This window comes from Durio zibethinus, chromosome 1 (assembly GCF_047325235.1).
Source record: "Durio zibethinus cultivar Kanyao isolate XHJ-2024 chromosome 1, ASM4732523v1, whole genome shotgun sequence".
Classification (NCBI taxonomy): Eukaryota; Viridiplantae; Streptophyta; class Magnoliopsida; order Malvales; family Malvaceae; genus Durio; species Durio zibethinus.
In genome coordinates this window covers 6,571,377-6,594,572 of record NC_143162.1, presented here as the reverse complement: position 1 = coordinate 6,594,572, position 23,196 = coordinate 6,571,377, and the positions used below count along the sequence as shown (strand labels likewise).

Sequence of the window (23,196 nt, the reverse complement as noted above, 5' to 3'; positions counted from 1 at the left end):
CCACGGTCACCTAGCTTCAACCTTGACTTGGTCTAGGTCAGCTTTCTAGACTTGAGATTCAATCTTGATCGTTCGATCTTGACTCGATTTAGATCGTCTTTCTAGACTTGTGATTCAATCTTAGTCGTTTGATCTTAGCTTAGTCTAGATTATTTTTCAGATTTACAGTTCAATCCTGGTCATTTGATCTCGATTCAATCCAGATCATTTGCCAATCTTGCAGTTTAATCTTGATTTTTTGATTTCGACTCGATCCAATCAATTTTTTAGACTTGGAGTTCAATCTCGATTGTTTAATTTCGGCTCAGTCTAGATCATTTTCTAGACTTGTAGTTCAATTCCAGTCATTCGACCTTAACTTAGTCTAGGTCAATTTTTTATACTTGCGATTCAATCCCAGTCATTCAATCTCAGCTCAATCCAAATCATTTTTCAGACTTATGGTTCAATCCCAGTCATTTGACCTCGACTTGGTTAAGGTTAGTTTTTTAGACTTACGGTTTAATCCCGGTCATTTGATCTAAGTTTGATCCAGATCACCTTTCTAACTTGCGGGTTGATCTCGATTATTTTTGCTTACTATTTGACTTTTCTTTTTGGACCGAAATAGAGTGGATGTCTAAGTCTTTACATTATTTTTCTCTAACAGGGATATGTAAAGATGGGCAGTTGTAAACATCCATCTATGTCTGGGATTAATCAGGGTCAATTATTATTATTATTATTTTTATTATTAGTATTATTATTTGTTATTATTTTATTGTTATTATTACTATGATCATAGTATAGTATGTTACATTATATTGTTATATTATTATATTATTATTATTATAGTATAGTATATGATTTTATTATTATTATTATTTTTATTCTCTTTCCTTTCTTTTTAATTAGTGATTGAATAAGGAAACTAAAATCGAGAATCAATCGAATCAATGGAATTCAATCTTGCATGGTAAATGGTCTTAATGTAAAATCGAATCAAAAGACTTTCAATTTAATCTAGAAAAATTAGCAAGAACCTAGGCCTAAAATCATGCTTAGGTACAACCCAATCCCAAGATTCAAGCATGAATTAGTTCTATCTAATCCCTAAAGTTTCTACTAGGGATGCCTATAAATTGGACACAATAGGGAGAACAATTCATGGTTGATTTTTGGGAGAAAAGGCTTTGTGTTTAAAATTCTAGAAAAAATTTTTGGGTGGGCTATTTTTGAGATTTTGGTTTTTGAAGTTTAGGATTCGAGGTTTTGTTGATTAGGAAGGGATTGGATTACTGATTTCTGTTCTAGAGCGTTGGGATTGAGATTTTGGGTTTTTGGATCAAAGTTTAGATTTCTAAAAAAATCTATGATATTTTGGAAATTTTTGGAAAATCTAGGTTTTGGGGGTTGAACGTTTGAATTTTTTGGTGAGTTTTTTCGTAGATTTTGAATTTTTCGATGGGATTCTGGCAATATTTTCTAGAAATCAGTGGGCTTTTCAATTTTTTGTTTAATGTTCTTGGTTCTTTTAGAGAAAGGGCAGAGCATTTAAAGCTAAAGAGAGATGAGATTGAGGCTTTTGAATAAAAAGCACAAGACTTGGCTTTTATAGGTTCCAAAATGACACCTACGTGCCAATCCGCACATGACCCATTGACCTACGTGCCAACCCGCACTTCAACCTAACTCGATCGTAGATTTTCATTTTTTGATTTTATTTTTATTTTTTGATTTTATTTTTATTTATTTTATATTTTGAGTTATTTATTTTATTTTATTTTATTTTTATTATTTATTCATTTTTATTGAGCAATTTATTATTTATTAAATATTTTATAAATTTTTTTTTATTTTTGACTAAACAATAAAAAAATAAAAAAAAATCTTTTAAAATAAATTAATGAATCCTACCAAACTATTAGAGAATTTTCATAGATTTAAATTTTATTGAATACACTAAACTATTGAAAAATTTCATAAATAAATTTCAAAAAAATGAAAAATAATTTTTATCCTACCAAACTATTGGAAGATTGCATCTTAAGTTAAATCTTATCAAACTATTGGAAGATTTAATGAATTTTCTCAAAAAAATAAAATTTTATAAATATCTTTCAAATAAAGTCTCACCAAACTATTAGGAGATATGCCTTAAAGTAAATCCGATCAAACTATTAGAGGACTTTCTAATTTTTTTGATTAAAATACATTAATAAATTCAACGATGGAGCTTCTTTAGGGTAATACATTAGTTTTCATGAATACTCTTGAAATGAGATAATTGTCTTAAATTGCTACCAAGCTATTGGAGTAACTTTAGGATTAATTTTCAACATTAAATATTTTGGTAAATTATAAACATATTTAAGCCTTAGATAATTTGGAATCAAACTAGTATCATCCTTTGAATAGATGTCGTGAGAGTGCTATAATCCTTCTCATACATAATCGTACTCCTGAACCTAAAAATTAGTTTCGTGGATCAGAATATACTATTTAAAGATACCAAAGTCAGTCTTAGGACTCTTTTTTAAATGAGACAGATTTAATTAGGTGGCTAATCACTCCAAAACAAAAAAGATTGGTGGTGATTCCAAAAAATCATATCTAACGGTAGGTCCACGGATTTATACGTTATAACAATAGGGATCTAAAATTTTAAACATACATAAATAAGAAAATAAATAACTTAGAAAAAATTAAAAAAATATATATAAATAAAAGTAAATAAAGAGATAAAAAAAATTAAACCAATAGGTTTAAAAGTAGTTTGAAGCAGTTTTTCACAGTTTAGAGTGATTCATGAGCGATTTGACAGTAGTTTCCCATGAATTAAAATGGTTCAATTTAGTTTAGTGCATGTTTGGTTGGATCGGTCTAGAGTAAACCAAAGGCAGCCAAGTGTTGGTTGGGCGCACGGGTCATCGGGTCAGGTCGGTCCAACGCGTGAATCTTTCCCCTAAATGCGTTGTTTTGCTTTTTTTTTTTTCTCAAGCTATATATGTCCTAAATTTTTTAAAATCATTTCCTTTCTTTCCTAAAAAAAAAAAAAAAAAAACAAAGCCTTTGCTTAAAAAATCCAAGCTAGCCCAAAATCTGACTACCGACTGTCGGTCACAAAAAATTCTCAAAAAGTTAATAAATGATCCTCTCAGTCTTCTTTTTTCACTTTCAGTCTTATTTTTCACCTAAAACTAAAGCTAAAACCCTATATTGGCCTTTAAAGTTTTGGCTAAAGTCTTTTGTTTTTTAAATTTTGGCATTATGGTTCCTCGTTCCTAAAGGATGCGTTTTTCTTTTTATATGTGTTTGTGTTTTTTTTTTTTTTGGTGTTTTGATTTTCGAAAGGATTTTTTTTTTATTTTCGACAGAGGCTTTTGACGAAAACTTTTCCTTTTTTTCATTTTGTTTTTCGTAAAGGTTCTCATTTTTTTCCATGTCTTCTTTGGTTTTGTGTTTGAACTTTAAATTTATAGAGCCAAATAGGTGACGAATCCTATGTTTTTCGAGCTTGTGGGACACCATGGTGCTGTCAGCAGTTAGAAAACTTGTTAGATTTTTTGCTACAAGGATGGCTCACTTAGGTTTTTTTTTTTTTTTTAAACTTTCATTGGGTTTTAAAATCAATTTCTATCCCATTATAGGTTTTTTCAAGTTTTAGTATTCCCATTTTAGGTTTTAGCATAATCATTTAAAGGGGAAGGATTGACTACCACAACCAGAAGGGGTTAGGCAATAGTTGGGTGGATGTTTAAGGTAGCTCGGTACTAGTGATGGGTGGCTTGGCAAGGCTTGAAAAGGATGGATTGGTGTTGTGCACATCACCTCTCTATCTCTGTTTAGTTTGATCGGTTTTTTTTATTTTTATTTTTTTATTTTCAATTTTTTGATTAATTAAAATTTAAAAAGGTATGAACCTTAATGCAATTTGGACTCACCCTAGTCTTTCTCCTTAAGCCTAACCCTAGTCCATCTCTGAATTGGATTAGACATTATCCTGATTCAGCCTAATATGAAATAAAAAGTTAAACCTAATTAAAATAATCAATTGGACTCAAATCAGACACGTTAAAATCAAGAATATAAATTGGGACCCATTTTAATATATTTGGATAAAAATTGGTTATGTAGCTTCCCCTCTTTCCTCATTATTGAGAATTAAGAATATGACAAAAATATAGATGACAATTTTGTTTGGTCTAACGATTCAAAATATATATATTTTTTCATTTTTTTAACTTTTTGAAAATTTTAAACTTATTTCATTAGAGGCTTGACAACTTTAAAAATATCATTTTGTGCTAACTTGACTAGGCTTAAAACTTTGTATTAGCTAGATTAGGCTTAAAACTATCATTTCATGCCAATTTAATTATGCTTCAAACTTTGTGCAATTTAGATTGGGCTTAAAACTATCATCTTATGCGAACTTAATTGGGCTTAACCTTTATGCTAGCTAGAAAATAGACAGTTGCAAGCAAAGATGCAAGAAAGTGATGAGGCACTCTTTGAGCTACAAAAGCACATTCAAATGTTGAATGAGGCTGTTGTTAAAATTAAAACACAAATGGAGGTTGTGAATGATGAATGTGAGTAAGCAAATGAGGCATATGTGAGAAAGCATGACTAGTTCACTACAGGAGAATTGGTTTTTAGTAATTTTTTTTCACGTTTAGCGGCATTTATAAACATCACTAAAAAATTAACGGCGTTTGTCAAAAATACCACTAAGAGTGTCAGCTATATCTACGTCGAAAAAAATAACAGCCTTTTTAAAAAAATACCACAATTTAGTGGTATTTTTATCATAAAATGCCACTAAATTTAGTGATGTTTATAGTAGAAAATGTCACTAAATTTAGTAACATTTAAGTAGAAAGTACCACTATATTTTGGTATTTTGAGGCATTTTTAGGCAGAAATGTTGCTAAATTAAAAAATTTATTTTTTTAAAATTTTTTGAATATTGATTATTATCATTAAATAAAAAAATATTAAAAGAAATAAAAACGAACTTAAATTCATAAACTGAATATTATAAATACATAATTTGTTCCAAAATGGATGGAACACAAAGTTTAATACATGTAATAATATTTAAATTATTTTAGTACATTAACTAAAAATCTAAAATTTATGAAATTGATGACTGCATAGATTTGGAGTACTATCATTTGATGAAAGATTTTTCTCATCTTGATCACTAGTGTGCTAAAAAACCTACTTATTTAATCTTGACTTTTGCATCCAACTTTTATCCATTTAGTACTTACTACATTATCAGGCCAAAATTATATAATTAAATTAGATGAAAATGAAATGTAACATACTTAATTATACTAAGTATTAAATAAAAAATAATAACAAGACGATAACATATTACAATGCAAAAAAAAAAAAAAAAGAACCTATTATGTGTCATGTATTGATATCATGTTTTTTAAACAACGCAAAAAGGAACAGAGATAATTATCAACAAAAAATTTATACAAATTTTAATCAAATATTCATTTATCTAAAAACCTATAGCGTAATAGAGAAAGATTAAGTATGTCGTAAATACTTTACCTTGCAGTATTCACAAATGATTATAGATGTCTTTTTTTTGTTCTCTATTTTCTGTTGTTGATAGTTTTCATGCACAATGAATGTTTTCAAGCAAGATTAAGTTGTTTTATCAAATACCATAATTTAAAAAAACAAACAAAATAAATGCCAAGATGAGATAAAAAAAAAGACATAATAGACTATTTTAGAATGGTTTCCTAAGGATATCTTAAATGAATCAATAAATTCATGTTAACAAGTAACAATTTTTTAGTAATTTCAAAAATATTTTGTTGAAAAAAGAAACTAAACCTAAAATTTCATTTGTGTTTGTAAATAAATTCAATGTTCAATTTCAAGTTTTTTAGAGAAAAACTCTATTTCTTTCACTTTCTTTTTTATCTTGAATTTTTCTCACCAACCAAATAAAACCAAACTCAGAACTGCAATAACAAAATAAATTGGTAAAAAAAGCAAAAGAATGGCCAAACACTGAAAATTGTCAATGTTGAAATGGAGCTTACCAATGGAGCTTGAACAATGACAAAAACGTAACAAATCAGATAAGAAGTTTGGAGATTTAACCCAACAAATCAGATAAAGAATTTAAGGATTTGACCCAAAATGTAAGAATGCTGACTTGAAATTTGCAAAAATGAAAGGAAAGAAGATGAAAATTGATCACAGATGACTGAAACTTAGGCAAAAAATGAGAGGAAAGTGACCTAAAATGAGTAGAAATGAAAGAAACAAGTAGAGGAAAGAAAAGTAGAAAGAGGGTTTCGCGGGCTTGAAATTTGAAAAAAATTTAACAGCGAAAAAATATGATTATTGAAGGTGTTTTTAGCTAAAAACACCTTCAATAATCTCTTCCAAATTTTTTGAAGATCATTTAAGGCATTTCTGGCTAAAAAAGCCTTCAATAATCCTTTTTAATTTTTTTTTAAAGATTATTCAAGGTGTTTTTGGTTAGAAAATACTTTGAATAATCCCTTACAAAAAATTGAATTGGGTTATTCAACGTATTTCTGGCAAAAAATACCTTAAATAATCTCTTACAAAAAATTGAATGAGGTTATTCAAGGCATTTCTAGCAAAAAATGCTTTGAATAATCTTCTTCCATTTTTTTGGGATTATTCAAAATATTTTATATTAAAAACACCTTCAATAATCCTCTCTCATTTTTTTTTTGAGATTATTCAAGGCGTTTTAGTCAGAAAAAGCCTTGAATAATTGTTTACAAAAAGTTGAATGGGGTTATTCAAGGTGTTTTTAGACAAAAATACCTTCAATAATCCCTTTCTATTTTTTTGAAGGAATTATTCAAGGTGTTTTATGACAAAAAAATGCCTTGAATAATCTCTTATAAAAAATTGAATGGGGTAATTCAAGGCGTTTCTAGCTTAAAACACCTTGAATAATCTCTTTTAATTAAAAGTCAAAGTATATAGGCGTTTAGGTCAACAAATGCCCCAAAAATATGTTTTTAGTGGCGTTTTTAAATCCAAACACTACTCTATTAGAATTTAGTGGCGTTTTATAAAAAAAAGGCTACTAACCTTGTATAAACACGAAACTTTGTGATGTTTATTCAAAAACACTGCTAAAAAATAACCACTAAATCTCCATTTTCATGTAGTGGTTGTAATGACTATTTGATCAAATCATCGTGACTACTTATGAAGCCAAGGACATGGTAAAAGAGACCAATGAGTGAAAAATAAAGATGCCGCCAGTTGGAACACATAATCAAAGACTGTTAGATTTATTCAATGAAACACAAGGTCAATATTAACAAATTAGATATTTTTTTCCATAATAAACTTAAAACTTTTTATGGATGTAATTTTTAATTGGTTAAACATAACTTATAATTAAATAAATATTTTTCTTGTTCACAAATGATATGTGGTAAATCTTCTTTATTGTATTCATGCATTCTTTTTTATAAATAATTGGGATGGTTTCATAATATCTTTCTAAATTTGCATGATAACAAGTCATCCTAATTTTAAAAATTATGGTAAATCAAGGTTTAAGGGTAACTTAATCTTTGAACAATTTAAGGCATTACAACACTAGATACCAAACAAGGATCATGGAAGAAGAAAACATTCTTTATTTCTAAAAGTTAGAAAAGGCACAAGAGGAATTGAAGGGATAACTGGAAACTGTTACTGAATTGTTAAAAAGCATGAACAAAGGAAATAAAGTAATGTAAGAAATGGTGGCCTAAAATGAAAATGGTCCATTATATCCTCATAGATTTGACTTACTCAGTACAAGCATTTCAAGGGCCTTAACATCAAATGTCAATTACTATAGGCTACCTTTACAAGTATACTAATAAGCCTTTAATTGTTGCTCCTATTCACATTGCTCCTATTCTTGATGTCAAAACATTTGATCCAACTCAAGTTTCTAATTTAGAGGATCCAAAGAAATAAGAAAAGCTGAAAATAGACCCTATAAAAGCTAAAGAAAGCTTTGGATCTCAAAAGATAGGTCTCATAAAATAGAGGTTTAAAGCCATTGAAGGGATAAATTTTTATGGATTAATGGATACTGCTGGACTAAGCCTAGTTCCTAATGTGCTAATTACACCAAAGTTCAAGGTATTTGAATTTGAGAAATACGATGGAACCAAATGCCTTATAACATATGTGACAATGTACTTCCACAAAATGGTTACATAAGCACATGATGAAAAGTTACTCATTCATGTTTTTCAAGACAGTCTCACCAATTTAGTTGCTAGATGGTATGTACAATTGGATAGTTTTACGTTAGTGGCTAGAAAGAATTAGCAAGGGTTTTTATTATACAATACAAGCATATTATAAAACTAATACCAAACCATATGTCTCTTCAAAGCATGAAAAAGAATGCTAATGAAAGTTTTAAGGAATATGCCTAGAGGTGGAGGGATATAGCTGCCTAAGTTCAACCCTCACTCACTGAAAATAAGACTACAATTCTATTTGTTAAGACTCTCAAAACTCCCTCTTATGAGAGAATGATTAGCAATGTTAACAAGAACTTTGCTCATATGATAATTTCTAAGAAAATAATTAAAAATGCTATTAAGAATGGAAAGCTAGAATGGAGTGATACATCTAATGCAAAAAAGGAAGTTGCATGATTTTTATGATATTTATTTGCATGATTTATGAATAATTATAATTTATATATTTGCATGATATTTTGCATGGATCTAATTTATTCTTATGATTTTTATGATTTTTTTATTATTATAGTATTTTTACATGATTTTTATTTATTTGCATAATATTTTTGCAAGATTTTTTTCATGACATTATTTTGTAAATAAATAAAAGGAATTTGAATTTGATTTTTCATAAGAAATCCGATGACAAAGCCTTTTCAAGTGAACAATAAGTTTATCTGAAATATTTTTGAGATGAAAAAAATTCTTTTTTGGTGCAAATCTAAAGACTTTTTTGCAATATTTAAATATCAAAATTAATAAAAAAAAATCATTTTTATAAAGATTTAGATAACATAACATATAATTAATTTAGTACTAATTTTGGTCATTATAGGGTACTAAAATCTATCATATATGTAGCTGACTTCTGAACTTAGTTCTTTTAATTTAAATTAGAACATTTTTATTTTAGGAATCCTTAGTCAAGTTTAAGATAATTTTAAAAAGGATAAATTTATATAAATAGCCAATCATGCATAGATAAAAATGAAATTGGTGATGATTATATATTTTGTGTCTAATGAACAAATTCTCAAAATTGTACAATATGACGATCTTTATCAAGAATCAAACTAACACTCTTTGTTCCAAATATCGAAATTTCCAAGGCCAAAATATATCATGAACCAACTGAAACCATGTTTTATTGATCATCTACCAAAAGGATAAGCCTCTTTTTTTTTCTTTGCAATCACAATCGGTAGATATTCGAGAATATTGCATTTACATTTTATAATTTGATCAACAGTACTTTTAGCTTTTCATGTTCCTCATTGCGTGCAAACTATAGATTCCACTTTGGAATGAAATGGACCTCGATCCATGGCCTTTATCCAAGGTCAGCTTTGTTAACCTTTCGGACAAACATATAACCACTTGGCAAGCTTTCACTAATTGTCTAAATATAAATTAACACTATGGACAATGAATGATTAGGCTGAATTGGATGATTCAGGTACATTTTTTAAAGTTGATTAATTAATGTTAATTCATTGGACAAGTTTCTAAAATTCTAATAGGTAGAAGAAATTAGAACGAAACCATGCATTTTTGTTTATACAATCTTCATATATATACATTATAAGAAAATAAACATGATCAACATTAGTAGTCTTCATTCAGAACATTAATATCCTTTTGTTTGCTTTGTATATTTGGCACATTTGGGATTAATTTTTTAGTATTTGATCAAACAATCTAAGCTTGTCCCGATCTCAATAACTTAATAGTCATAAAAGAAAAAAGCACACTTGGACTTGACTTCAAACCTATTAAAAATTCATCACTTAAGGATTCATTTGCATAGATGATAAAATTAATTTTGGTGAAATTTAAAAAAATAATAGAACTGAAATTAATTATTATAATAGGAAGATTAAGTACTATAATAATGAGATTAAAATTAGTGATGAGCTATGTATTTGGATATAAATATTATAATGACGATGAAATTGAATATTGCGAAATGATAAAATGATCATTAAAGAAATAGATTAAAATTTATATTTTAAATTATTTAGTATACATAAAATAAATAAAAAATTTTAAAATTTTATTTTATATTAAATAATAAATAATGAAATAGTTAACAAGAATAAGTAATTTAAAAAATACTTAAGTAAAAAATAAAAATAAATTTACAGATAAAAAAGAAACAATATAAATTTATTTATCACTTACTAGTTAAAATCTAACCAAAAAAAAAAAAGAAGATAAAGGGACAAAAATGGAATAAAACAGAGGTGGGAGAATGCAGAAGCTCCCAGGTGTTTAAAAGTTGTCAATTGCTTGAAAGGATGACATCCAAATGGATGTCCAGTTCATTCTTTGGGGGAGGCTAATCGCACCTCACCATAGCGTCAGTGGAATCCAAACGAGGCCTAAAGTGGACAAGAGAATCATCTTATCTAAACCCTATATTCAACAAAGTTAACGATTATGTTTTTGAATATCTTCCTTGTAGAAATGTAAAGAAAATGGCGGACAAAGGAACCCGCAGTGTAAATGGCCATGGAAGCGCAGCTAAATGGTAATACCATCGTGAAGAAAATGACAGCTCCTTGGAAAAGGATAGTAATGTTAATATTGGGGATTACAATTGCCATAATTATCTTTAGGGTGTTGACTGAGAGGGTCGTCTCCATTGATCTCCTCCCTGGGCAATCCATGTGAAGAAAAGATGCGATTATTTAAACTGTAATCATGACTTGAGTTTTGTGGAGCTTAGACGTCCTCCACCTTTAGTTGAATAGTGCTGTGACGCGACACGGGTCAAGCCAACGGCTGCCAGGCCCCGGCCCTCTCTCGGCATTATTATTATTTTATGAAAAAAGTCATGCATAAAAAAAAATAAAAATAAAATTATATACATTGACATTTAAATTTTAAGATTATGTTTAGTAAATAAAATTATAATAAGATATAATAAGATAATATTATAAATTAAATTAAATTAAATAATATCATTTTATTTTATATTTGATATATATAAAAATTAAAATAAAATAATTTATTTATTGATCAAAATTATTTTTTTAAAGTTTATATAATTTAAATTATTAAAATAATTGTTAAAGATATAATAAGATATATAAATTTAATTTAATGAATTAAAATTAATTTTTTATTTTTTCAAAAGATAAAATTATTCTATTAACATAAAATATTTAATCTTTTTAATAACTAATTATTTTATTTAAGTGCATAATAAATATATAATAAAATAATTAATATGATATCTTTTAACTAATTTTATATAACAAATGTAACCTAAATATATAATATAATAATATTTAAAAATAATTATACAAATAAATTGAATTAAGCTTTTGGTGTTGTTTATCAACTCTTTCATGACATGGAACCCTTCTCACTAAAGAAAAAGGTGTTTCTTTCTTTCGGTCAAAAGAAAAAGGATAAAAAAGGGTACAAATGAGTTTCCCTCCCAAAAAAAAAATTGTAGTACGGCACGTCCTTAGAACATAATCAGATTTTCTTTTAATATTTTTTATCTAAGCTTTATGTTTAAATCATTAAATTATGACTTAATCTTTCTCAATAAATCCTAAAAAAGGTTGATATACTAATTATTAGATAAAGACTTACCAAAAAAAAACTACATTAATTAAAAAAATAATTGCCATACATTTTTCTTTCACTTTTATTTTATTTTAATATAGCCCATCCAAGGCGAGAATCCTGACAAATCGCTCAATGATGCCCAAAAGCAGAAAAAAGGAAAAGATTGTTAACAAGTGATTTACGTGAACTAGGACCAATTCTAAGCACTACTTTTCTCCTAGAAAAAACCAAGTGGTTTTGCTTTGTAATCTTATCTATGGTTCATAAGCGGAAAAAAACACGTGATTATTTTTTTTTTCTGAATATAAATAATCGATGCTTTGACTCACGGATGCCTTGCTTCACGTTTTTTTCCTTCCATCCTTTCTGTGAGAATGCAATCAAGACTAATTCTTAGTCATAGATGTTTTGCTGAAAGCAGTTTCATAAACGTATCTGTTTCACATTCACAATAATTAGAATAGTAGAAGGAAAAAGTATAGAGTTTAACATGAAAGTGTATTCTTGATCCTCAAAATCATACATTTCAAGTTCAATCATTAATTGGAAGGGCAGATACGAGTATTTGTATAGGAGAAAGTATTAATTAATGGATTTTGCATAATTAATGCAAAACTTAATATTTTTTAATTATTAAAATAATATCAAGTTAGAAGGAAATAATATTAAAATAAAAATTTGAATTTTATTAAAAAATAAAAATAAATCTTCAATCTTTATTGTCGAAGTTAAGCCTTTGAACTTTTATTTTATTATAATTAAAACTCATTTTATGTTACAAAGTATTCAAATTTTTTTATTAAATCTTCTTAATTGGATGATGCGATTTTTAGAAAATGTTTAGTTAAAATTATTTGAATGAGATGGATAATGAATATTTTAAAAAATTTTGATGATTGGATTTTTTTCGTATATTTTCAAATTTTAAAGAATATAAATATAATAAAATAAAAATTTATAACTTTAATTTCATATAATAAAAAAATATAAAAGGTTTGTTTTCATTTTTGAGTAAAATTCAAGGATTTATTCGGGTGTTAGTTAATTATAAAATTTTTTCTATAAATATTTCCTTAGTTGGTGCATACCTATAAACATCGTTTAACTTTTCCCTTAAAACGTAATTAAGCAAATTGATTGTCATCCAGGCCTGAGCTTCAACTGCCTAAGCATAATTTCAACTCACGGAAGCGTTGCCTTAAGTTGCCTTTTTCTTTTATGTTTCCTTAGTCATCGATTGAATGCTGAAGTAATGTTTGTCTTACACCTTAAATTACACCTGTGCATGGGTCAGACTTTCACCCAAGTTTAGGGTCGGGTCTTGTTAAAAAATTTTAAATTTGGATCCAACCTAAGAATTATTATTTTATTTTTAAATATATCTAAAAATATTTTAATAATTATTTAATTAATCATCCGATCTATCAAGTCCAAATGGATGAACCAAGGGTAAGATCCTCAAAATATCAAATAGGCCTAACTAAACTCGATTCGGTTAATTGAAACTCAAACCTATTAAATGTTATTTTTTAAATGTGATTGTATGAATTAATTAAATTAAGTTTTAATTTTAAATATTTAATTTTATTTTTACAAATCATATATATAAAAAGAAATACTTTATTTCTCCAAAATTTTGTATATTTAAGACTATGATAAGGTAAATTAATTATATATGTAGAGATTAACTATTGAATATAGATTGCAACTTTATTTTTAAAGAGCATTCACATCTTAGAAGTAAAAAAAAAAAAAAAATATTTGTATATTTGTTAGGTTAGAATCTTCAAACTTTTAGCAACAGAAATTAAAGCTCTAGGAATTGGCATACGCATGCATTAATCTATTTTTGTTACATTCATACCTTTAATACATAAGAATAAAATGTGTCAACTCTTAACAGTTAATTTTCAATAATTAAAGACGCTTAAAACTCAAAAACAATGCCCACTTTTGGTCTTCTAAACGTCACCCTTTTAAAACTTTTTTCTTTGACAAACTGTAATTAGAGGTTCATAATTTTATCATATATATATACATTTCAATATAAATATATAGTTTTATTGTCACGGGTTGAGACTTAAGCTTCGAATTCGCGCGGTTCGGGATCTGGACATTCATCTTTTCGGCGTCCCGAATCAACCTGACCGCCATGATTCACACTCTTGTGAGGTATTGTCCGCTCTGACCTCCCTTGACCTCACGATTTTATCTTACAAAAGACACCTCACAAAGCGGAGGTGGTGTGAACTCTTTTGTACCCTAAGAACCTTCCTATTATGTTCGATGTGGGATTCAGGACTCTTCCTTAAGTTCGTGACATTCTCCCGCACCCAACATCGTGACGTCCTCGTCACGGAGGCTGGTTACCCTGCCTACCTCATTCGAGGTGCTTGACGTGGATCGAACGGTTTATGACTGGCTCTGATACCATTTGTCACGGGTCGAGACTTAAGCTCCGAACCCACGTGACTCCGGGACCTGGGCATTCACCCTTCCGGCGTCTCAGATCAACCTAACCGCCACGGTTCACACCCTTGTGAGGTATTATCCGCTCTGGTCCCCCTGACCTTACGGTTTTGTCTTACAAAAGGTACCTCACAAGACGGAGATGGTGTGAACCCTTTTATATCTCAGGAACCTTCCTATTATGTTCGATGTGAGATTCAAGACTCTTCCTTAAGTCTGTGACATTATGACTTACCCATCCATATTACAATCTTTACCTGTTCGATTACATAAAATACAAAATATATATGTTTTGAAATCTTTAATCTTCACAGCAATTATTTAACAAGGTAATAAAATATTTATAATTACCATGTTTTTTGCAACACAATCAATTCTTTAACTTTAAATAGATAAATGTTATTCTTCAATTACTTCCTCCAATGTGCGTAATATAATCTCTAATATCTTCATATGACATTATTTTTTTTTCGGGTACATACTCAACGCTTATGACAAAAAAAATTAAATCTTAAACATCAATTAAAATACTTTGATCTTGTATCTGAACTACAGACTAACCGATCCTCTGTTTGATATGTAATAAATTTCTCCTTTCAAATTCTTTTTGTAAATTGTCCCAGGCAAAATTGTCTTTAGCCAGCAAGTAAATATTGCTTCCATGGCATTGCAGAGCTGCACTTGACTGGAAGACTTTTCGTATTTCTATGGCGGCCCTTGTATGGATTCTGATGCTTCCTCTCATTCTCATAGTTGAACGAGTGCGATCCCGTCAAAGCCAAGGTATGTTTGGCAGTGGCCTCGTGGGAATGGAGAGGAAAAGAGAAAAAAAATATTAAAAATAATTAAGATTTATTTTTGTTACAGTAATGAACCGAATCATCGATGGACTTGCTGAAATTGCTTTATCTTGATTCTTTTTTGTTTTTCAAGATGTCAATTTCATTTATATTTCAAATAAAGATAAAGATAAATATTATATTATATTATATTATAAGAATGAATATAAAAATGAATATAATTTTTAATTTTTATTAAAGAAATGAGATAAATAATATAATATTCATCCGTATATGTATTTAAAATATATATTTATATATATTTAACAAATAAATTTTTATTAAATAATATAAATTATTGTTTTAGATTAATTAAAATTAATATATTTTTATTTAAAAAATATTAATATATTTATAAAAAATTATATAAATATATAAAATTAAAATAAAATAATAAAAGTTTCGTTTTTTTTTTTGTTTAAGAGACTAATCCTTATATTTATTAAATATTCATGAAAATGAAGATGATAATAAATTTGAAATATGTGTATGAACATTAATATAATATAAAATTCAAAAATAAAGATAAAAAATACTTTACCTATCCATCTGGCATCCCTACCTAATAAAGCAAGAGAGAGCAATAGGAAATATATGAGGAAGGGGAACGTGTAAAGAAAGCCCTTCTGACACGCCAGGAAAATTAAATGCACAGAGCAATAAGAAAAAAGCAAGCATTTACTGCATTTAGTGGTCTATAGCTTCAAATCAACCACAAATGCAAACTGATCATGAATGATCATCGACTTTATGTCAAAGGAGGAAAAAGGTAACGAAATTTGCTGATTTCTGTCTGGCTAGTTGGTGAGCTACGATCAGTGATGACATTCTTGTAATTGCAACAGGTTTTGGTGTTACTACTAGAAGATCAAGACAATAAAAGGATGAGACGTCTTGGAATAAAACGGGGTTTCTATGTAAAATATATTTCGATTACTTCCATGAACCAAACTTTTTACTTAGAGTACTTTTCCTTCGTTCTCCAGAAAAATAGAAGGAATGAAAGGGTTATATCGTATTACCATGATCACATTGAGATGGTTGTGACGTCTTTTTAAAGTCATTGCATTTTAATTACTATGTAAATTTTGTATTCTTATAGTTATATAGGAGATCACGGTCATGATGTTGGGTGACAAATTTTTCCATATTTACGTTACTGCTGTCTCTTTTTCAAATATTTATAGTCAATCTTATGCTAAAATAATATTTGTGTATTTGATGATTCAATAATTAGTGCATGTGTGATCATTTATTAAAAACAATTATGATCAATCTGGCTATTATAATCAATTGGATCATTTTTTTTTTTAAATCCACTTGGCTTTTGTTTTCTAGTAATTAATTATTTATATATTCATCCAGGGAGATTACTGTCATCTTTTGTTTATTTAATTCTTATCTTTTTTATATGAGTCAATGAAAATGCTACCTTTATAATTAATTATAGTTGAATAAAGAAGAGCAAACGAGTGAACAGATAGTCATGTGGAACGAAGTACAAAGTTGCGGCATTGTTTTAGCAAACCTCAAATAAAGTGCAATGAATCAAAGTCCGTGAAATACGCCACAGTTTTGACAATTAGCGACGAGCAATTAACACTGCCACCCCTCTTGCTACCTCCCCCGCCCCTCGCTATAAATTCTTAGTCTCCTCTTCACATTCTCCATTGATTCCTACAGAGAATCGATCTTCCCTCCAAAATTACTTCCTTTGATGAACAAATTAGATCCAATTTAGGACAAGTTATCTGACAAAAATAAAGGATGTCTTTTAACATTACCTCCATTAAAACCTCGTCAAATGGAGCTTGGCAAGGTGATAATCCTCTCAATTTTGCCTTCCCATTGTTAATAGTTCAAACCACTTTAATCCTTGTCCTTAGCCGCTTCCTTGCTTTCCTTCTCAAACCCCTTCGCCAACCCAAAGTCATTGCTGAAATAGTTGTATGTATCTTTCTTCCATACATATGTGTATTATTAGTATTGAAATTGATGAAGATTGATGATCTTGATTGGTGAATCTATGATTTTCAGGGGGGAATTCTTCTTGGGCCGTCAGCTTTTGGTCGAAGCAAAGACTACTTGCATCGAATATTTCCGTCATGGAGTATGCCGGTGCTCGAAACCGTGGCAAGCATTGGTCTTCTTTTCTTCCTTTTCCTTGTAGGTCTCGAGCTCGATTTAAGCTCAATTCGTCGAAGTGGAAGGAAGGCCTTTGGCATAGCATTCTTCGGAATATCCCTACCGTTCATCTGTGGCATAGGCGTTGCATTTGTCCTTAGGAAAACCGTTGATGGAGCCGACAAAGTCGGGTACGGTCAGTTCCTAGTCTTCATGGGAGTAGCACTCTCCATCACTGCTTTCCCTGTTCTCGCCCGAATTTTAGCAGAGCTCAAATTGTTAACAACCCAAGTGGGAGAAATCGCCATGGCTGCAGCTGCGTTCAACGACGTCGCTGCATGGATTTTATTAGCTCTAGCCATTGCTCTCGCTGGAAATGGCTCTGGTGAACACAAAAGCCCCTTAATATCAATCTGGGTCCTTCTCTCAGGTGTTGGTTTTGTTGTTTTTATGTTGTTAGTAATCCGCCCCGCCATGAAATGGGTGGCTCGCCGGTGCTCCCCAGAGCGACACGTCATCGACGAGGCATATATTTGTTTAACCTTAGCTGGTGTAATGGTATCCGGATTCATAACTGACCTGATTGGAATACATTCAATCTTTGGTGCCTTTATTTTTGGACTAACAATTCCTAAAGAAGGAGAATTTGCAGAGAGATTGATAGAAAGGATTGAAGATTTCGTATCGGGTTTGCTTCTTCCGCTTTACTTTGCGTCTAGCGGGTTGAAAACAGATGTGGCTAAAATTAGTGGTGGGAGGGCTTGGGGCCTATTGGCTCTGGTTATATCGACGGCCTGCGCAGGGAAGATCATAGGGACGTTTGCCGTAGCTTTGATGTTTAGCATGCCCGTGAGAGAGTCGTTGGCGCTTGGCGTTTTAATGAATACTAAAGGATTGGTTGAACTCATTGTTCTCAACATTGGGAAGGAGAAGAAGGTAAGTTCTGTTTACTTTTCGGTGGTTAGTACTAATAATAACTTAATATTTTTATTTAATAACTTTTTTTATTATTAGATAAGGAATTTGATATTATACCATTTTGAATTCTCATTTTATATCTTTTTAAAATTTTTTTAAATAATTTAACTAGAAAAACTAAAGACTATTTAATAATATCTTTAATTGCATTCTTTGATGATATATTAAATGGTATCTTTTTAACCTATTTTTATCTTTAAAAAATTACCCGGTTTTTGCATTTTTTAGTTGTTCTAAGATAAATTTCATTTGAAAAAAAAAAATTTACACGGTTACTCTTACTTTTTTGTTACCTTTAATTATAGTTACAAATTGTTTTCTCTTTTTTCAATATGTGATTCAAGAAAAAAATTCCTTACATAATCAGTGAAAGTCAAAATTTAAACAAAAAATTAAAATTAATTTAGATAATTGTCACCGAGTGGATATTAGAATTCAAAAAACGAAGGTGAGGGGAAGAAAATTCTGGTGGTTTGTCATTGCTCTAAGTCAAACGCGCAATTTTTTCTTCTCGGTGTATGTCAAGTCTCTCTTTTTTAATACTTGTCCAATGATAAGACAGGAAAGGAGAAGTGTCAATCTTGGCTTTGCCCGTAAAAATTTCTCCCTTCTTGACAACCTGATTTGCCATTTTGGTCTACACCCTACAGCTAGCGCTGATATTTCAATTTTGGATGGCAAATTCTTCCACACGAAAAGTCTAGCTATTTGTCGGCCTTATTATTTAGGCTTTCTTTAGGAGTCGCATGAGAATATCTTTATCATAACTTAAATCTTAGTATTAGTTTTATCGATAGTTAGCTTAATCTTAATACTTTAGCTATTCATGCCTAATTAGCAAGAAAGCTGGAAATGTTAAAGAATGAAAAGGAAAATTTTTTTTTTGAAAATGGTTATCCTATAAAATATATAATATAAAAACATCCAACATTTCCATGTTCCTAGACAACCTTAACGATTGGTTCAAATACTTAAAAAGTTGAATGGCATAATAATGAGCTGTCAGCATCATTACTTTAGTATTGTTTTTTTAAAATTAAATTCTCTTTCTGAGCATAATTTTTCCTATATGTTGACTACATAACAATCAAAAAAATTAAAGCAAGAAACCTTAAAATTTCCATTCCAAGGACCTAGGACAATTTGCAAATCAAAGTCTCAAATTTTGTTGAGACCCTGTTCTTCATCAAACAAAGCGGGGTCCCATGTGCAAAACTTTATCGAAGAAATCCACAGAAATTTTCCGAAAAGATAGTTTCAAGCAAATTCGGGTGAATACTCGAGGTTGGTGGCTTTACTTTCTGGTGAACTCAAAAGCCAAAACCAAACGTGTAAACAGTCCAATTTTCTTACAGCCATCATTTAGCCATGGCTAAGTCGGCAGCCTTGTCATCATTGTCGTGACTAGAGAGTAGTCGGCTATAATTGTGAAAGCACATTAACATCGTTGCATGTTCAACATTTTCTTTACTTTTTTATAAATTACTGGCTTCCTTTCTTTTTCTAGCTTTTAATATTCACATATCAACCACAGAAAGTCAAATTGTTACAAACTTTTTTTTTTTTTTTGGGGGGGGGGGGCGGGGGTGGGGACAATCTTGCAATACTAAGTATGTTGAACTTGCAGGTGCTTAATGACGAGACTTTTGCTATTTTGGTCCTCATGGCACTCTTTACCACCTTTATCACAACACCAATCGTTTTGGCCATCTACAAGCCGGCACGCGGTTCCTCAGCCCTCCCTCGCCGGAAATTACGTGACTTGACCAACACCGACAAGTCCAAAGACGAGCTTAGGGTCCTGGCTTGCCTCCATGGCCTTAGCAATGTGCCTTCAATCATCAGTCTTATTGAGTCAACTAGAAGCACCAAAAAATCCCAACTCAAGCTTTTCATTATGCACCTTGTTGAACTCACGGAACGTTCTTCTTCAATCATCATGGTCCATCGGGCTCGAAGAAATGGGCTTCCTTTCATTAACAGGCTTCGCAGGGGAGAGTGGCAGGACCGAGTTGCAGGAGCTTTCCAGGCCTACAGCCAATTAGGTCGAGTCTCAGTTAGGCCCACAACAGCCATCTCTGCATTGTCCACTATTCATGAGGATATTTGCCACGTGGCAGAGACCAAAAGGGTGACAATGATCGTCTTGCCTTTCCACAAACAATGGAAGAGAGAGGGCGAGCAGCAAACAGTAGAAAATGTGGGCCATGGATGGAGACTGGTTAATCAAAGGGTGCTAAGGAGCGCACCATGTTCAGTGGCAGTGCTCGTGGATCGTGGATTTGGTAACGAAGCCCAGAGTCCTGCGCCCATTTCCACTACGGCTCATAGGGTGTGCATCTTGTTCTTTGGTGGGCCTGATGATCGTGAGGCTTTGGAGTTGGGTGGTAGAATGGCTGAGCACCCAGCGGTTAAAGTGGTCGTTGTAAGGTTCGTTGAAAAGGACGGATTAGAAGGAGCTGGGGTAACGCTGAGGCCTTCAGCAAGCAAGTCCAGTGAAAAGCATTACAGCTTCTCCACCGCCAAAATGAACAGTGAAAAAGAAAAGGCGAGTCCCTATATCTACGAGTTCAAAAATACTATAAATTTATGTTTGAAATTACTGAATTCCTATAATAATTATATGACCCGTTCATAGATTATTTAATTTTAATTTACTAACAGAACGCAATCTTTGCTAACCCAACCGTTAGAAAAAGAACCTATATGGTATAGTGAACATAGATTAAGATTCTAAAATAAAATGTTACGCTGTCAATTGGAGGTTATGCTAAACACGTAGCCTTTTTTTTTTTTTTTTCATTTACTAAATCAGGAATTGGATGAGGCTGCAGTGGCAGAGTTCAGAAGCAAATGGGATGGAATGACAGAGTACATAGAGAAGACGGCCACCAGCGTTGTGGAGGAAGTTCTAGGACTAGGACAATGTGGGGATTATGATCTTATAGTAGTCGGAAAAGGGAGGTTCCCATCACCCATAGTGGCAATATTGGCTGACCGCCAAGCTGAGCATGCTGAATTAGGGCCCATAGGAGACTTGTTGGCCTCATCAGATCGCCGTGTTTCGTCATCGGTGCTGGTAATTCAACAGCACGACACGGCACATATGGAGGAAACGCCAGTTGCAAAGGTAATTCAAAATGATTTTGACAAGCTCAAGGGTGAAGCAAGCGCTGGTGTTGGAGAGATTTCAAAGGTTGTGTAATTACAATTAACTTGGCATTCAGCAAATGCATATGTCTGTTGCCACAGTTCATTTCAAGGGTTTTTTTTTTTGTTTTTTTTAATAATCTTGAATATGCATTATATATATATATTTATATGTTAAAGATGATGATCTTTTCGAAGTGTGATAAATTTATATTTGATTATTTATTAAGGTTAAATCTTGATGCATATCAAATATATACTTAATGAATCCATCCACTACTATAAATAAATATGATTAATTCAAATTGTAATTTAAATAACAAAACTTAATTTTAATATTAGCGTTGTGATCTTATTTATTTTTAAAGTAGGTTAAAGTATTCATGAATACTTTAAAAATAGAATAAGATTATAATATGCATTGGGGTAATGTTATAATGGGAAAGCTATGCATATTTCTTTTATATATATATATATATTATAAAATATTTATGCATGCATGCTAATATAAATGCATTGCAAAGGCTAATGGGCATTTAGAAATCATTTTATTAAATTGAGCATTAATTATTCTCCTGCTTCTTCGGAGTTTGGACAGTGATTTCCAACCCTGAGCTTGGGTCCATATGGCCCGGGGATTTTAAATTATGAATATAATTAAAATATTAAAATATTAAATTTTTAATATCTCTTTTGTTTTTTTGAAAATTTCGAATATCTTAAAACTAACAAACCGGATTAGCTTTGACAAATTTTTAAAAGACTGATGGAACCAGACTTGATCCTCGATCACTTTTATAACTGCATTCAACGATACTTTTCGACGAATAATTTCATTATAAGAGCAAAGGCAAAGACGAGTGGCAGTTATGGAACCTCATTTTAAGATTCTTTTTTTTAATTGGTTTTTGGATACTCTTAAGCTGTAGTGAGAAATTTTATTGTCGCTTTCTCTTCTATTTAAGATGGGTAATTAAAATATTCCCACTAACATTAAGGAAAGATAGATATTTCTCTATGATCCCATTCCAGCAGCCCAAATTTTCATCATGGAAATTAAAGTGCCATTCCAATGAGCAAACAAGGATATATCTATATATATGATTTATATTTAATGCTTTATTAATATATAATTTTTACATATCATTAATGAATAGAATGATATCATTTAATATGAATTAATTTTTAAAATAATATTTATTTTTTATATTTATTTTAAATATTAATATTTAATTATTAATAAAAAATATTCTTTTCACCCAAAAATCCCAAAACCGAAAGGCAAAAAAAAAAACCATTTCCCACCTCCTTTTTATCTTTTCTAAAAAGTAAAAAAGGTAGAAGAAAAAACCACAATCCTCCCATAAAAAGAACCTCAGTCAAACAAAAAAGAAAAAGGAAGAGAGAGATTTATAGTTTCAATCTATGGGGTTTTAGGGGAATTTGAGAGGCTATTTTCAAAAAAGAGGTAGATCTTAGCTTGAGGAACGATATAGTAAAAAATGGTGGACTTTGGCGAGGCGAAAAGGGCTTTTTTTTTGTGTTAAAGCCAAAACTTTTGGTTTAGAACTAGCAAAATCAGGGAATTCTTATGAAAATCTATCTGAGAACGCGAAAGAGGGGGAACAGAGCTTCATTTAGGAGAATTTTGAGAGCCAATCAACGTCGAGAGCGGCGACTGATGTTGAAAACTAAGGGTAATAGTAGTGTCATAACGTATAGATCTATGGATCTATCGTTAGATTTGAAATGAAAAAAATCGTCATTAATTTTTTTTATTAGATGTGATTGAC

The 23,196-nt window shown here is 30.4% G+C and overlaps 1 protein-coding gene across 1 annotated transcript; it reads left to right on the top strand.

Moving 5' to 3' along the window:
- The first annotated feature begins 16,771 nt into the window (after window positions 1–16,771).
- Window positions 16,772–21,600, top strand: CHX20 (cation/H+ exchanger 20). The gene is made up of 4 exons (XM_022911785.2): window positions 16,772–17,098; window positions 17,189–18,211; window positions 19,881–20,801; window positions 21,069–21,600. Exons 1-4 carry the CDS (start codon window positions 16,919–16,921, stop codon window positions 21,456–21,458), a joined length of 2,514 nt encoding a protein of 837 aa, XP_022767520.2. The 5' UTR covers window positions 16,772–16,918; the 3' UTR covers window positions 21,459–21,600.
- Window positions 21,601–23,196: the final 1,596 nt, after the last annotated feature.